At 57.0% G+C, this 13,412-nt stretch overlaps 7 protein-coding genes and 1 pseudogene across 7 annotated transcripts in view; 4 read left to right on the top strand and 4 right to left on the bottom strand.

Moving 5' to 3' along the window:
• Window positions 1–1,104, bottom strand: part of ACA1_277590 (muramoyltetrapeptide carboxypeptidase) — a gene marked incomplete at both ends in the record, with an annotated part of 1,750 nt that extends 646 nt beyond the window's left edge. The window contains 6 exons of the mRNA XM_004344533.1: window positions 4–61; window positions 132–265; window positions 393–502; window positions 584–681; window positions 781–921; window positions 1,020–1,104. Coding sequence (XP_004344583.1) covers window positions 4–61; window positions 132–265; window positions 393–502; window positions 584–681; window positions 781–921; window positions 1,020–1,104 — 626 coding nt within the window. The remainder of the gene's footprint in view (window positions 1–3; window positions 62–131; window positions 266–392; window positions 503–583; window positions 682–780; window positions 922–1,019) is intronic.
• A 239-nt stretch (window positions 1,105–1,343) lies between these two features.
• On the bottom strand, window positions 1,344–3,325 carry ACA1_277700 (WD repeat domain 57 (U5 snRNP specific), putative; the record flags this gene model as incomplete). Its single annotated transcript, XM_004344534.1, has 11 exons — window positions 1,344–1,438; window positions 1,550–1,611; window positions 1,676–1,752; window positions 1,844–1,924; window positions 2,000–2,110; window positions 2,178–2,300; window positions 2,426–2,588; window positions 2,676–2,769; window positions 2,925–3,054; window positions 3,150–3,217; window positions 3,292–3,325. 11 exons carry the CDS (start codon window positions 3,323–3,325, stop codon window positions 1,344–1,346), a joined length of 1,038 nt encoding a protein of 345 aa, XP_004344584.1.
• A 162-nt stretch (window positions 3,326–3,487) lies between these two features.
• Window positions 3,488–4,213, top strand: ACA1_277710 (uncharacterized protein; the record flags this gene model as incomplete). Its single annotated transcript, XM_004344535.1, has 4 exons — window positions 3,488–3,548; window positions 3,616–3,696; window positions 3,767–3,888; window positions 3,986–4,213. The coding sequence occupies 4 exons, from the start codon at window positions 3,488–3,490 to the stop codon at window positions 4,211–4,213; spliced, it is 492 nt and encodes a 163-aa protein (XP_004344585.1).
• A 266-nt stretch (window positions 4,214–4,479) lies between these two features.
• On the top strand, window positions 4,480–6,105 carry ACA1_277720 (CBS domain containing protein; the record flags this gene model as incomplete). Its single annotated transcript, XM_004344536.1, is given in 9 exon segments — window positions 4,480–4,716; window positions 4,802–4,870; window positions 4,884–5,040; window positions 5,105–5,249; window positions 5,332–5,451; window positions 5,522–5,630; window positions 5,702–5,770; window positions 5,849–5,931; window positions 6,009–6,105. The coding sequence occupies 9 exon segments, from the start codon at window positions 4,480–4,482 to the stop codon at window positions 6,103–6,105; spliced, it is 1,086 nt and encodes a 361-aa protein (XP_004344586.1).
• Window positions 6,106–6,298: 193 nt separating this feature from the next.
• On the top strand, window positions 6,299–7,470 carry ACA1_277730 (shortchain dehydrogenase/reductase (SDR) family protein; the record flags this gene model as incomplete). Its single annotated transcript, XM_004344537.1, has 7 exons — window positions 6,299–6,361; window positions 6,508–6,543; window positions 6,607–6,783; window positions 6,858–6,986; window positions 7,099–7,185; window positions 7,255–7,345; window positions 7,427–7,470. The coding sequence occupies 7 exons, from the start codon at window positions 6,299–6,301 to the stop codon at window positions 7,468–7,470; spliced, it is 627 nt and encodes a 208-aa protein (XP_004344587.1).
• A 355-nt stretch (window positions 7,471–7,825) lies between these two features.
• On the top strand, window positions 7,826–9,095 carry ACA1_277740 (MORN repeat-containing protein; the record flags this gene model as incomplete). The annotated part of the gene is made up of 6 exons (XM_004344538.1): window positions 7,826–8,065; window positions 8,155–8,321; window positions 8,393–8,472; window positions 8,545–8,602; window positions 8,672–8,740; window positions 8,930–9,095. 6 exons carry the CDS (start codon window positions 7,826–7,828, stop codon window positions 9,093–9,095), a joined length of 780 nt encoding a protein of 259 aa, XP_004344588.1.
• Window positions 9,096–9,499: 404 nt separating this feature from the next.
• ACA1_277750 (Raslike protein 1, putative) lies at window positions 9,500–10,201 on the bottom strand (the record flags this gene model as incomplete). The annotated part of the gene is made up of 2 exons (XM_004344539.1): window positions 9,500–9,920; window positions 10,008–10,201. The coding sequence occupies 2 exons, from the start codon at window positions 10,199–10,201 to the stop codon at window positions 9,500–9,502; spliced, it is 615 nt and encodes a 204-aa protein (XP_004344589.1).
• A 542-nt stretch (window positions 10,202–10,743) lies between these two features.
• ACA1_277760 lies at window positions 10,744–13,127 on the bottom strand (annotated as a pseudogene).
• Between the last annotated feature and the right edge of the window lie 285 nt (window positions 13,128–13,412).

The raw sequence follows: 13,412 nt of genomic DNA on the forward strand, positions 1-13,412 counted from the left end.
GACCCGATCATGGCACTGAACACGGACAGGTTGCCTCCCACCAACTTTCCTCGCGCACGGCCTGTGGTGGGGATCGGTCAGCCACGGCTGTCGGGTGGTAATCGGTCTATCTATGAGGAGAGCTACGGTACCGGAGGTGATGGTTCGGATGGGCACGTTGTCGGTATTGGTGAGACGAAGCGGGGCGGCCTGCTGCACCATTTGGTGAACGACCTTGCCCGACACACCGTCACCCTTGCTCCACCACTGATCCAGTCCCATCGGCCTGTACCATGGCACCACACAGCACAACACAGCACAACGCAACGCAATGCAACGATAGATGCACACGCGTGGCTCGGTTGGGCGTGGCACACAGTGGCGCAGTGGCAAGAGCAAAGGCCAGTGTGTACCCGTGGAAGGTCACGAGGCCGGTCTTGGTGTGAATGGCGTTGAGAAGACCCGTGAGGTCGCTGTAGCCCATGATCACCTTGGGGTTGCGTGCAATCACTTCGTAGTCCAGCTGTGCACATTTTTCTTCCCTTTAGAACCCGACCGCGCCCACCACCTAGCCCAATCAGTGTGTCGAGCCCGGGCTCCGTACCATGTCGATGAAGCGGTTGCAGCCCCAGCCTCCTCGGTTGGCAACGATCATCTTCACGCTCGGGTCTTTGAACATCGCCATCACGTCGTCGGCTCGCTCTGCAGTGGCGTCGGTTGGCTTCGTGGTTGGGGGGGGGGAAGACGAAGACGAAGACAAGGCGAAAAGAGAGAAAGAGAGAAGGAGGGATGTGTACGTACGTTGGTCAGTCCCGGCCAAGTAGCCGTACTCTTCGAAGCAGTGCGGGGCAAACTTGGACTTGAGGCCCAGCGGAGAGACCGTCTGGTTGATGTGCTCCGGATAGGTCTTCGGCGTCCAAGATGTGTAATAGATGGGACTCGCTGCCAATTCAACCAATCCGAATCGTCATAGATGACAAGCCAAGAATCGTGAGAGGCGCTTAATCTCGTGGCTCTTGCCCCCCCCCGAGGGTCCTTACCTGGAGAGATGAAGCCAACAGTGTCTCCCGGCTTTACCACCGGTGCGAGGAACGGTGCCGCGGCAGCGCTCATCGTCGCCTCCATGCCTACGATGAAGACCACCAGCAACAACACACAAGAGCCGAGACGTGCCATCGCGTGTTCTTCTCCGTTTCTGTCGCGGCCTTGCAGAAGCAATTTATTGCCCTCCCCCCCGGTGAGACGGCTGCGGAGGAGAACGCGCAAGCGATCGCGTTGTCTTGTCGCACACACACGCGCAACGTGATGAAGTTGGCCGACGCAACAGTTTGCTTTCCTCGTGCGCACTGTGAGCCTCACGCTCTTCAGGGTTCGATTTCGCCGAGGTAGATCTTCTTGTCCGAGCTGCAGGAGGCGATGATAGGCTCGTCGGGGTGGAACGCGACTTCGTTCACGGTTCCTGAAGAGGGCGAGAAAACAAACGGTCGATTATGGTGAGGGCAAAGGGCGCAATGGGAGGGAAAGAGGGGGGAGAGGAGAGAGAGAAGAGAGAGAGCTGTGTAGTACACACCTGTGTGTCCTGGAAGCTTGTAGATCACCTGCCTTGTCACGCTGTCCCAAATATACACAAGTCTGCGCACACGACACGCACGCGGTAAGAGGCGGAGCGGAAAGGGAGGCTTTGGTGCCAACGAACCTGTCAGCAGAACCAGCAGACACTCTGCTGCCATCAGGCGACCAGTTCACCTTCAGCAGATTTTGGTCGAATCCGTGCTGAATGCAAGAGGCGATGGGGAGAGGAATGAGTGAGTGAGAACAACCACGTGATAGGTGCCAAAGGCAAACGTGACGTGGAGAGGCGTACCACAGCTCCTGTGAACACCTTGGTGAGGCGGTTGTCGCCGGGAATGTAGGGGCGCATGTCATGCACGTGCAACGAGTTGTCCTGCGCAATAGGGAGGGAAAGCGGTTAGAAGCAGCTATTACATCGTTGATCGTCGGGTGATGGTTTGAAGCCTACCATGGCGTTCGAAAGCAGGAAGTTGCCATCGGGGCTTAGCTGTATCGAGGTGATGATGTCCTTGTGCGAGTTGACGCTGAACGCCAGATCGTCCCTGCGAAGATCCCACACCTGCACAGAAGATGTCAGAGCGCGGTATCCCTGGAGACTCGTGTGTCTTTGTAGGTGAGGTACTTACGTGGACTGTGCCGTCGATGCCGCCGAAATAGACCTGGTCGTTGTTGTGCGAGATGGCGACAGAGGTGACCTGGTATTTGTGGTTGAAGGTCTGTGCGCTCCTCTTCCTACGCAGGTCCCAAAGCTACGCGTGCGGTGGGAAGGCGTCGAGAAAGTGACGATCAGTCTAAAGCGTTAAAGCGAGCACGGCCAAGTCCATGACCACGCTGTGGGACGAGGGTTGAGACAATTCTGTATGGCGGGCGGTACCTTGACGGCCTTGTCGTCCGAGCCACTCACGAGCAGGTTGCCCTTCTTCGACGGACAACAGCTGTTGACGAACGACGTGTGTTCGTTGAGCTTCTTTACTCGCACGCCCACCACGGTGTCCCACGCCATCACAGTCTTGTCCGCCGAGGCAGAGAACAGCCGCCTGGGATGCAAACAGGTAAGTTCAACGAGTGAAGAAGAAACCACGTGAACGGAGGTGGACAGAAGAGCAAACAGAAGCAACACGCACTCTCCATCAGTGCTCCAGTGGATCTCCTGGACGGCGTTCTTGTGACCATCGAAGACATGGTAGTTGGCGCATTCCTCCTGGACCTGCCACAGGACTATGACAGTAGGACCACCGTACAGGGCGACGGTCAGCTAATGGCGTTGAGGAAAGGCAATGGCTGGCACGAGCGTGAAGGCCGCCACAGGACACTAAAGGTTGCCCAACAACATACTGCAAAAGGGCAGAGACCGCAAGAGGTCGCCTACGTACAAATCCTCTTGTCGAAACCAGCCGAAGCAAGAGACTTGCCCGAGGGGTCGAACTTGCAGGTGTACACCTCGGCTTGGTGGCCCTCCAACACCACAATGGGGGCGATGAGGCTAGATGTGCGGGGAACGCCCTGTGCAGCATTGCCAGACACCGCATAATGGGGGGGGGGAGCTTTAGATTTACAAGCTCAGGCCGGCAAGAAATGCTGAGGGAGAGGCGCCATACCGCGGCTATAAGCTCTCGTCCCTTGATTTCATCAGTCTTAGGTCTTTTCACCACCAATGCCTTGGAATCTAGAATGGAGAAAAATTGAGCAACTGCAGAGATATGCACATCCTAAAGCACCGTTGAACGTAAGCCCTTATACCTGTGGTGTTGCTTTCGAACTTCCTCTTTTCCATGTTCTTATATCTCAGTGTAGATGGCAGATGAAAGATCGAAGGGACGAATTCGCTGCCTGGGGGCTGCCACTTTTTTCCTGCCGGGCAGCTGTTGCGGAGAAAGAACGGAAAAATATTAAATTCAACAACGAAATCATCAAACCCCCAACCACACGAACACAAATGGAAGGTGGCAACAACGGACCCACTTCAAAAGAACTTTTGTTCTGCAGTGGAGACGAAGGTAGGTGAATGGAGGATTTTCCGCGATTTTTCAATCTTCTGTTCCTTACAATCCGATCTTCTTCCAGAATCGAAGCTCTTCGTTGCTGATGGAAAGGACAGAGTAAACCCGAAGCCACCACAGATCTCCCGACTCCCACCGAGTGCATGTATGATATTCTTTGTTTGGCGTGCAGCCGCTCTCGTTCGTGTTTGGCTGACTGTCCCACGCGCGCTCAGTGCTGGCACAGGCACGCTCCTTCTTGCCGATGCTCGCAGCGGCCAATGCCAAGCTGGAACAGACGCTGGCAGAGAACCCTGGTAGCCTTGACATCGAAAACGTCGAAGAGGGCAAGCCCTACGTAGAGATGGCACGTTGCTCTCACCTCACTACACGGCAAAGCGCCAGCGTTGCTGCATTCGCTAACTGAATCGCGCTGGTCGTGCTGACGTGTGCAGGACCTGGCCATGATTGGAGAGAAGAAGGATGGCGAGTCCAGCGACAGTGAGGATGACAGCGACGACGATGATGATTCCAAATCGGAGAGCAACGAGGAGGCCAACGAAGAGGAGGAAGCGGGCGAGAAGGAGGAGGAGACCACCAAGGCACCAGCACAGCGAAGGAAGCCAATCGAGGAGATTGGAGGCGAAGAAGAAGAGCAAGGCGAGAAGGAGATGGAAGAGTAAGAGAGATACCCACACCACTTCCAGTCTCGCTGCACCACTTTGATTTTCTTCTTTAATTTCTCTGTATTTTTTGTAGCGGGTTTTTCGCGCTTTGTTGGCGGCACCTTCGTTTGGATTTCCGTCTCCACTAGCCCACCTTTCCCACACATCTTGCTCGTGGGAAACCTTGGTGGCATGACCCCCTATCTTTCGTCTTGGACGAGCACGAGAGAGACAGAAAGCAAACCCACAGATCAATTCAACCATTCAATTAATTCAATAGAAAGATGGAACCGATGAGCACGGAGAGGTACCCCCACCCTACGCACCCGGAGGTGGGGAGAGCCGCGGCTCAGCCTCTTTACGATCCGACGTTGGTGGGTCCGGCCGCGCCCGGCCCGCACCGCCTGACGAGGGAGCAGCTCTTTCATGACATGAAGGTGCGCGACCTCCTGCTGGCTCTGGGCGTATCGCCTGGAGGACGCGACGTCATCTATTTCCAGGCGCACACCACCATCGAGACCGTACTTGAGGTTCTCTCTCTCTCTCTCGGTGAGCAGTGAACTAAGTGTGGTCATTGTCTTACTCGATGGACTTCATTCTCAACAGGCCATGGCAAAGGAGCGTATACATTCAGCCCCCGTCTGGGTTGAGCAGCCCGAACGAGGCTACACTCAGGTACAATGTGCAGATCGTGAAGTGGCACTCGTGCATGGTGGCTCAGATCGCTGTCTCTGCTATTCAGGTGGACGTGCAGGACCTGGCGGCCGCACTGTTCTCCCTTCACGGCGACGACGTAGAGTCGGTCAAGAACAGCTTCTTCCAGCGACAAGTGCTTTCCGTCGCCAGTACGCTGCCTCCTCGCTTCACGGTGATGGGCCTACGTGGGCGTACACTGACGTTCGTGCTCAGGTCTGGCGCAGCGCGACCAGATGCGGCCTGTCACGTTGGACACCAGGGTGGGCGATGTACTCTTGGCCATGGTCAACATCGCTCATCGTGTCGTCGTGGTTGACGACAGCCGGTTCGATTCATCCAAGCTGCTGCACGTTATAAGGTGACACATTCTAGCCTTTGGGGTGGGACGCGGGCAGTTTGCATGCCAGAGGCGACGTTCCTGTCTGACACCGTTCCTTCAGCCAGTTTGATATGCTTCGATTTTTGGACAAGTACGCGGCGCAGTTCCCCATCGACCTCAACACCATCGAAGCGTACCAGCTCATGAACACGAACGTCGTTTCTGTGCCACCAACAACCCGGTACCCATCAAAGGCCACCCCCGCACACTGCACGCGATACTAATCTGTGCCAATCTGGTGACCAAACCAGGGCTATTGAGGCGCTGAGCAAGTGCCTGCAGCACAAATTCAGCGGCATGGCCATCATAGACCCGGCCAACAACAAGTTCGTGGGTCACATTTCTGTCAGCGACCTGCGGGTACCTTGCAACACCCCATTGGCCTTGCACCAGAACGATCGTTAACGACGGCTTGGCCCTTGAACTCCCAGGGCATCACTCCTACAGACTTCATTGATCTCTGGCTGCCGGTAACGCAGTACCTCGAGCGTCGAGGATTGGTACGTTCAAACCGCAATTCCATCCATGGCCAGCACTGCAGCGGTGGTGGCTTACAGGGGCTTTTCTTTCACACAAAGGCTTCACGTCCTACGATTTGGTGCCTGCCCGGTTCTCTGTTGCCGGAGATCATAAGGCGGATGATCGACAATCATGTTCATCGGTACCACTCACCGCCACACTTGCGCGAGGACCGAGATCGAGCCGCGGGCTTACCTACTTTCGTTCGTGTCGCTACAGGGTGTACATAGCCGATAGGATAGGCCACGCCGCTGGCATTATCACCATCACGGACCTGCTGGCCTACCTCCTTGCCCGCCTCTTCCCTGGCGAGTGAGCGGCGGCGATAACCCCCTTCAATACAAACGTTGACGTTGACCTTGCTGCCCCCCTTGACGCCGACCGCGATTTTGGTGTATCGCCGTTCGAGTTGCGGCGTGATTTGGGGGGGGGGGGCGCACAAAAGCACGGCCAGAAGTTCTTCAAGCAACAGAGAACAAACAGCAGCAACAACGCACCATAGACACACAATGAGCAGCAAGAAGGTGATCGCAGTCCTGGGCGTCGGACCTGGCATCGGCCGTGCGGTGGCAGTGAGGTGCCAACGCACAGCGTTCTACGCTAATACCCTGTTGTCGCATCGATCAGCTGCTCACATCTTGCCATCCAAATCGATTTTGCGTACAGATTTGCAAAGGAGAACTTTGCCGTCGCCCTGTTGGCTAGATCGCCTGAAAAGCTTGAGGCGGTGGCCAACGAGATCAAGCAGCACAGCGTACCTTCCCCCCCCCCACTGCAGGCGTCAACCACACTCACCCCAATGGCGTTGGTGTAGCAGGGAGCACAGACGTTGAGCATTCCCACAGACGCCAGGGACCCCGCATCGGTGAAGCAGGCCTTCGAGACCATCCGCAAGGAGCTCGGTGCTCCAGACGTGCTGGTGTACAATGCGGGAGGGTTCAAATATGGTGGCATCCTGGACATCGACCCGACTGAGTTCGACAACCTGTGGAAGGTAAGGCTCTTTGCCGCTGCGTGAGTGGTGGATCGTGTATGAGTCGCGCTAATGGTGTAAACCTATTGTGACAGTCCAACTGCTTTGGAGCGTTCCTCGCCACGCAAGAGGTCTTGCCGGGTATGCTGGAGAAGGGCAGCGGCACCATCCTTTACACCGGCGCAACGGCTTCCCTGCGCGGCGGCGCCAAGTTCTCTGGACTGGTGCTCTTCCCACCCTTCGTTTGCATCCTGATGTACCAGCGCCTTGTGCTCAGAACCTTCAATGTTTCCTTCTTAGGCCGTGGGCAAGTTTGCCTTGCGTGCTCTGGCGCAGTCAACCGCAAGAGAGTTTGGCCCTCAGGGAATTCATGTGGCGCACATCATCATCGATGGCCAGGTGGACCTGGAGCGAAGCATCAAGGTACCACCACACTAGATCTTGAGGCCGTTCCCGTTACAACAGGTCTCTCACACCTGGAAACCTGTACAGGCACAGGAAGGGCGTGCTTTGGACTCGTTCCTCAGCTCCGACGCCATCGCAGAGGAGTACTGGCATTTGTACACCCAGCACAAGACCACATGTACGAACAGCGCCGCCCATTCGTGCTCATTCATGCTTCATGAGCCCCAACACTAACACCGCTTCTTCTGCCCACACGCAGGGACGCTGGAGCTCGACCTCCGCCCTTACGTCGAGAAGTTCTAGCCAACCCTCCTCCCAACACTTCTCGTTCAAGCTCAGTGTATCCCGCGTGGATGGCTGCACTCGGCTGAACGTAATAAGGAGGGACGGATGGCCGAGTTGGTCTAAGGCGCTACGTTCAGGTCGTAGTCTGGGTCTCCAGGCGTGGGTTCGAATCCCACTTCGTCCAACATTGTTTTGCCCGGTTTTTATCCCAACAAAGTGTCTTTGGAGAAGTTGGCTTAGCTCCCTCGTTTGCTTTGCGTACTGCTACCTAAGATCACAGATGGATAGATACACGCCCACAGGACCAACCTTGGTCAGCATGCCCGCCGAGTTGCTGATCTCAATCTTTGGCTGGCTGCAAGCTGCGGACATAATGGCACTGCGAGTGACGTCGGCTCTGCTCCACAGATTGACGTTCGATGATGCTGCACTGTGGCGCCCCTTCTACCTCAAGACCTTTGGCCACTCCCGGCCCTGCAAGCCAGCGTCCCATACCCCCGAGAGCAGCACCAACGCCGAGCTCTGGCAAGATTACCACCTGCACATACCACAGGCCAAGGTAGTGGACACGCTCATCCGTCGGTTCCAACAGACGTGGGAGTGGGCGTACAAGGTGCACACTCCGATCCACTGCACCGACTCTTGGCCAGCTGTTAGGCTCCGCCTCGTTCGTAACGCCCCCTTTCGTTCATCGCGCTTTAGAGCAGGGTGTTGGACTTGGTGGAGCTCACGCGCAAAGGGGCAACGTGCTACGCCATGCCCAAGGTGAGGTTCCCGCCCGAGCGCTGGGTGGCGCGCCGGGATGAGCCCGAGCAGGGCATGTGGCGCTACGAGGGCGAGTGGTCAACAGACCTGAAGAGGTTCGTCAGGTTCTTTACCTTGATCTCGACGTCGGGTTCAACTTGCACGGCACTTATGTGAGTGGGTACCACTACCGTAGGGAGGGCTACGGTGCTTGCCGCTTTCTGAACGGTAACCTCTACTGCGGGCAATGGGCGCACGACATGATGCATGGCCAGGGTGCGTGTGTGCCTGCTTGCCGTAACTTCGTGTGGTGTTGTTCCTCCTTTACCAATCCACGCAAGTGGACAGGTGTTATGTTTTACGGTGATGGCAGCGTGTACGACGGGTTATGGTGCCGCAACGCACGGTACACGCCAGCGACAATCAACCAACTAAACTCAGCTACACTTACACCCGTTCGTGATGTCTTGTGCAGGTACGGCAAGGGGACCTACAAACGGCCTGGTCGATGGACCTACTGCGGCGACTGGAAGGACGGCAAGAGGTTCGCTTCATCTCCTCCACGCCCTTTCAGAAACAGTCACGGATATCAAATAAGGCGCAACTGACAAATATTCAACAAGCTGGGATAGTATAGTGGTAGTACATTGGTTTGTGGTACCAACAACCCGGGTTCAATTCCCGGTCCTGGCAACGTTTTTTATTCACGGCAATTTCTGGCGGTGGTGTCCAGGTGTGGTTGGGGTACGCTGCAGTTTGCGCCGCTGGATGACGCCTGGCGTACCTGTTCCTCTGCCAGCGGCCTTTCCACGACACCAGGCCAACGTCCCAGAGACTCTCTAGCTGGACCAGCTTGGGGAGGCCAGGAGCCACCTGCTCCGGCGGCATCACCAACGTAGCTAAGGGCAGGCAACAGGCCGGAAGGCGAAGGAACGGCGACGTTCGCGAATGGCGGGGTCTACCACGGCAAGTGCAGGAACAAGTGGCGCGAGAGGGGAGCCTACCGCGGTGAGCACTACGAGCTGATAACCTTTGTGGGCCTCCTCAAGAGAAGGATCCCTGTTGACGGCAGCCACGCATGAAACGTAACTTTGCCGGAGAAGTGTAGGTGTCTCCGGCGTTGGGCACGAAGAAAGCAGCAGGTGACAAGATGGGGGTTGGATTGCGTTTATGGTACAGATCGGTACGAACATTTGTAGATGAATCGTACAAGGCTGTGTTGGATGAATAAATACAAGAGACAGCGATGCCTCGGTGGGTGTGAAGTCGCTCAGGTAGTGAGGAAGTGGAAAAATCTGTCGGCTTAGAAGAGGGAGCACTGGTTGGAAGAGAACTTGAGCTTGCCCTTCATGCCCTTGCCCTTGCCGCCCTTGTTTCCCTTACCCTTGCCCTTGCCGCTGTCGGAATCGCCGCCGATGGACTTGCGGATCTCGCGGACGAGCTCGAAGAAGGACTCCTCGACGTTGATGCGCGACTTGGCCGACGACTCGAGGAACTTGCAGCCGAACGACTTGGCGAGATCGGCACCCTCGGAGGTGGCGACCACTCGCGAGTCCTCGAGATCGCACTTGTTACCGACAAGAACCATCGGCACGTTGTCCTCCTCCTTTACCCTGAGGATTTGCTCGCGGAAGGAAGAGATTTCCTCAAACGACGATCGACTCGTGATAGAGTAGACGCAGAGGAAGCCCTGGCCGGTACGCATGTACTGATCCCTCATAGCGCTAAAGATGGAAAACGGAACGGTAAGTCGGCTGCAGTGAAAAAGCTGTTGGGGGCGCGAGAACACAACAAGAGAAGTGGCAGCACACCTGAATTCCTCCTGGCCGGCGGTATCGAGAATGTCGAGGAGACAGGTCTCCTGGTCGATTTCGACCTGCTTGCGGTAGGAATCTTCGATGGTAGGATCGTACTCGTCCATGAAGTGATGGTTGATCAGCTGGATGGTGAGCGCCGACTTACCCACACCACCGCCTCCGACAACGACAAGCTTGTACTCAGTCATCTTTTTGAAATGTGTGTTGTTGGTTGTTCGGCTTCAAGTTGAGAATGGCGCTGTCGGTTGGCCTATTTATTGGGCGGACAAGACGGAGAGGGAACCAGACAAAAAGCCAGCATATGGAATTTCAACGGTCACCACATTCTCGTTTGATTGGATGGTAAAAATAGAACCTTCGTTCATTGGACGGAACTATCGAATTAATTTAGCTGGCCATTGGTTCCAAAAATAGAACTCTCCGGCATTGGGCGAAGAATGTTGCGCAAACACGTGTGTGCATGGTTTGCGCGTCAGGCCTCAGCAAGGCCAACAGCACACCCTCACGGACGGGCACGCACAGGTGCCAGTGAGTGGAGAGGCTGCTGGCCAGCAGAACGGAGACCCATGATCGTCCAGCACTCTCGCGAGAGTGTGTTGTTGTGTGCAAACGCGAGAGTGGAGTGTAAGTTCGAACAAGAATGACTTTACTCTCAGCTCTCTCCCCTTTTGTGTACAAGACTCTCTTTCTCTCCATCCACGACGTGTGCGGCACAGCAGTGGTCTGCAACTTAGTTGCCGTAGAGGTCCTCGTCGTTCTCGGGCGTGGAGAACTGGCTCTGCTCGGGGAACTTGAAGTTGTTGCCAATGCCACGCGACTGGACGAGGGTCTGGGCGAACATCTCGTACTTCCTGATGTCGTTGTCGCTGACGGAGCGGCGGGCGAACTTCATGGCCTCCTCGAAGTGGGCTCGCGTGATCTCGGGGACGGGGTCCTCCTCCTCCTCGACCTCGGTCTCCATGCTCTCGGCGTTCTCCTCCTTCTCCCTCCTGCGCTGGTAGACGATGTCGATGGACTCGCGGATGGCCAGCTTGACGGCCCGCTGGCAGATCTCGGTCAGATCGGCACCGGAGAAGCCGTGCGTGTGCTGGGCGAGGAAGTCGAGGTTGACGTCCTTGGCGACGGGCGACTTCCTGAGAGCGGCCTTGAGGATGGCCATGCGAGAGCCGAGGTCGGGCAGCGGGATGTAGATCAGCTGGTCGAGACGACCCGGACGCAGGATGGCGGGATCGATGATGTCGGGCCTGTTGGTGGCGCCGATGACGAAGACGTTCTTCTTCTTGCCGATACCATCCATCTCGGTGAGGATCTGGTTGATGACGCGGTCGCCGGCACCACCGGCGTCGCCGGAGGAACCACCGCGAGCCTTGGCGATGGAGTCCAGCTCGTCGAAGAAGAGCACGCAGGGCGCGGCCTGGCGGGCCTTGTCGAAGACGTCGCGCACGTTCGACTCGGACTCACCGAACCACATGGTGAGCAGCTCGGGACCCTTGATCGAGATGAAGTTGGCCTGACACTCGTTGGCGATGGCCTTGGCCAGCAGCGTCTTACCGCATCCGGGCGGGCCGAAGAGAGGACGCCCTTGGAAGGCTCCATGCCGAACTTGTGGTACATCTCGGGGTGCTCGACGGGGTACTGCACCAGCTCCTTGAGCTCGCGCTTGACGTTCTCGAGGCCACCGATGTCCTCCCACGTGGTGTTGGGCGTCTCGACGACGGTCTCGCGCAGGGCCGAGGGGTTGCACACGCCGAGGGCCGACCTGAAGTGGTCCATCGTGACGCTGAGCGAGTCGAGCACCTCGGCCGGGATGGTCTCGTCCTCGAGATCGATGAGGTACATCTTCTCGCGGATGCACGTGAGGGCCGCCTCCGTGCAGAGCTGGGCAAGATCGGCTCCGACGAAGCCGTGGGTCTCGTTGGCGACCTGCTCCAGGTCGACGTTGTCGTCGAGCTTCATGTTCTTGGTGTGGATGGCGAGCACCTCGAGTCGGCCAGTGGGGTCGGGGATACCGATGTCGATCTCCCTGTCGAAGCGGCCGAAGCGCCTGAGGGCCGGGTCGATACTGTTGGGTCGGTTGGTGGCGCCGATGACCATGATGTGAGCCCTCGACTTGAGGCCGTCCATGAGGGTGAGCAGCTGCGAGACGATCCTGCGCTCCACCTCGCCGTTGGTCTTCTCACGCTTGGGCGCGATGGCGTCGATCTCGTCGATGAAGATGATGGCGGGGGCGTTCTTCTCGGCCTCCTCGAAGGCCTTCCTGAGATTGCTCTCCGATTCGCCAGCGAGCTTCGACATGATCTCGGGACCGTTGATGACGAAGAAGAAGGCGCCAGTCTCGTTGGCAATGGCGCGAGCGATGAGGGTCTTACCGCTGCCGGGCGGACCGTACATGAGGATGCCCTTGGGGGGCTTGACGCCGATGCTCTTGAAGAGGGCCGGGTGACGCAGGGGCAGCTCCACCAGTTCTCTGATGAGCGCCAGCTGCTTCCTGCAGCCACCGATGTCGTCGTAGCCCACCTCGTCGAGCTTGTCCTCATCTTCGCGCTTGATCGGCTCGCCCTCGCAGTGGATGACGGTGTCGGGCGCGACGATGCAGTACTCGGCAGGGTCGGTCTCTACGACCTTGAACTCTACCGCCCTCATGCCACCCCTCGCGACGAAGGTGTCGCCCTTGCGCACCGGTCGGTAGGCCTCGAGGAAGTAGGGCTTGAGGAAGAGATCGAAGATGTTGCCCGAGAGGCCCTCGATGGTGTCCTCCAGCGGGAGCACGTGGATGCGCTTGCCATACTTGACGTCAGGGCAGGCGTGCACCGACACGATGTCGGACAGCCGCACGCGCAGGTTGTTTCGCACCACCTTGTTCATTCTGATCTTGCCCTCCTCGCACGTCTCGTCCGAGAGAACGATGCAGATTGTGTCCTTCCTACGCTTGCCCTTGAGCAGCACTGTGTCGCCCTTGAACAGCTGCAGCTCCTCGAGCTTCTTCGGATGAAGTGCCACAACCGAGTTGTCGTCGTTGGTCGCCTCGTCGACCATCAATCTGTTGGGCCTCTTCTTCATGTTGAGGATCTCCTCGCTCATGTCGCCATGGTCCTCCTTTTGCTTATCAGCCATTCTGATTGAAGATGATGAGAGTAGTAGAGAACTGCTGAGTGATTGATGAGTGGCCGGGTGCGGCTTTTGTGGCGATCGGAAGAAGAGCGTGAATGCAAGAAGTTTACGTGAACACGGCACTGCCACGCACGCCGAAGCTGGAAAAGTAGCCACGTCAGCCTCTCAGATTTTGCGTGTCACGCCACACATTTCCGAAACTCCAAAAAACTTTGGCAGAGCTAACGAATTCTTCGAATACTGGCGGAGCTTGCCATTGATTTCGATCGAACGGATTAGGCTGTGTTT

This window comes from Acanthamoeba castellanii (assembly GCF_000313135.1).
Source record: "Acanthamoeba castellanii str. Neff unplaced genomic scaffold scf7180000084776, whole genome shotgun sequence".
NCBI classification, from domain to species: domain Eukaryota; phylum Discosea; order Longamoebia; family Acanthamoebidae; genus Acanthamoeba; species Acanthamoeba castellanii.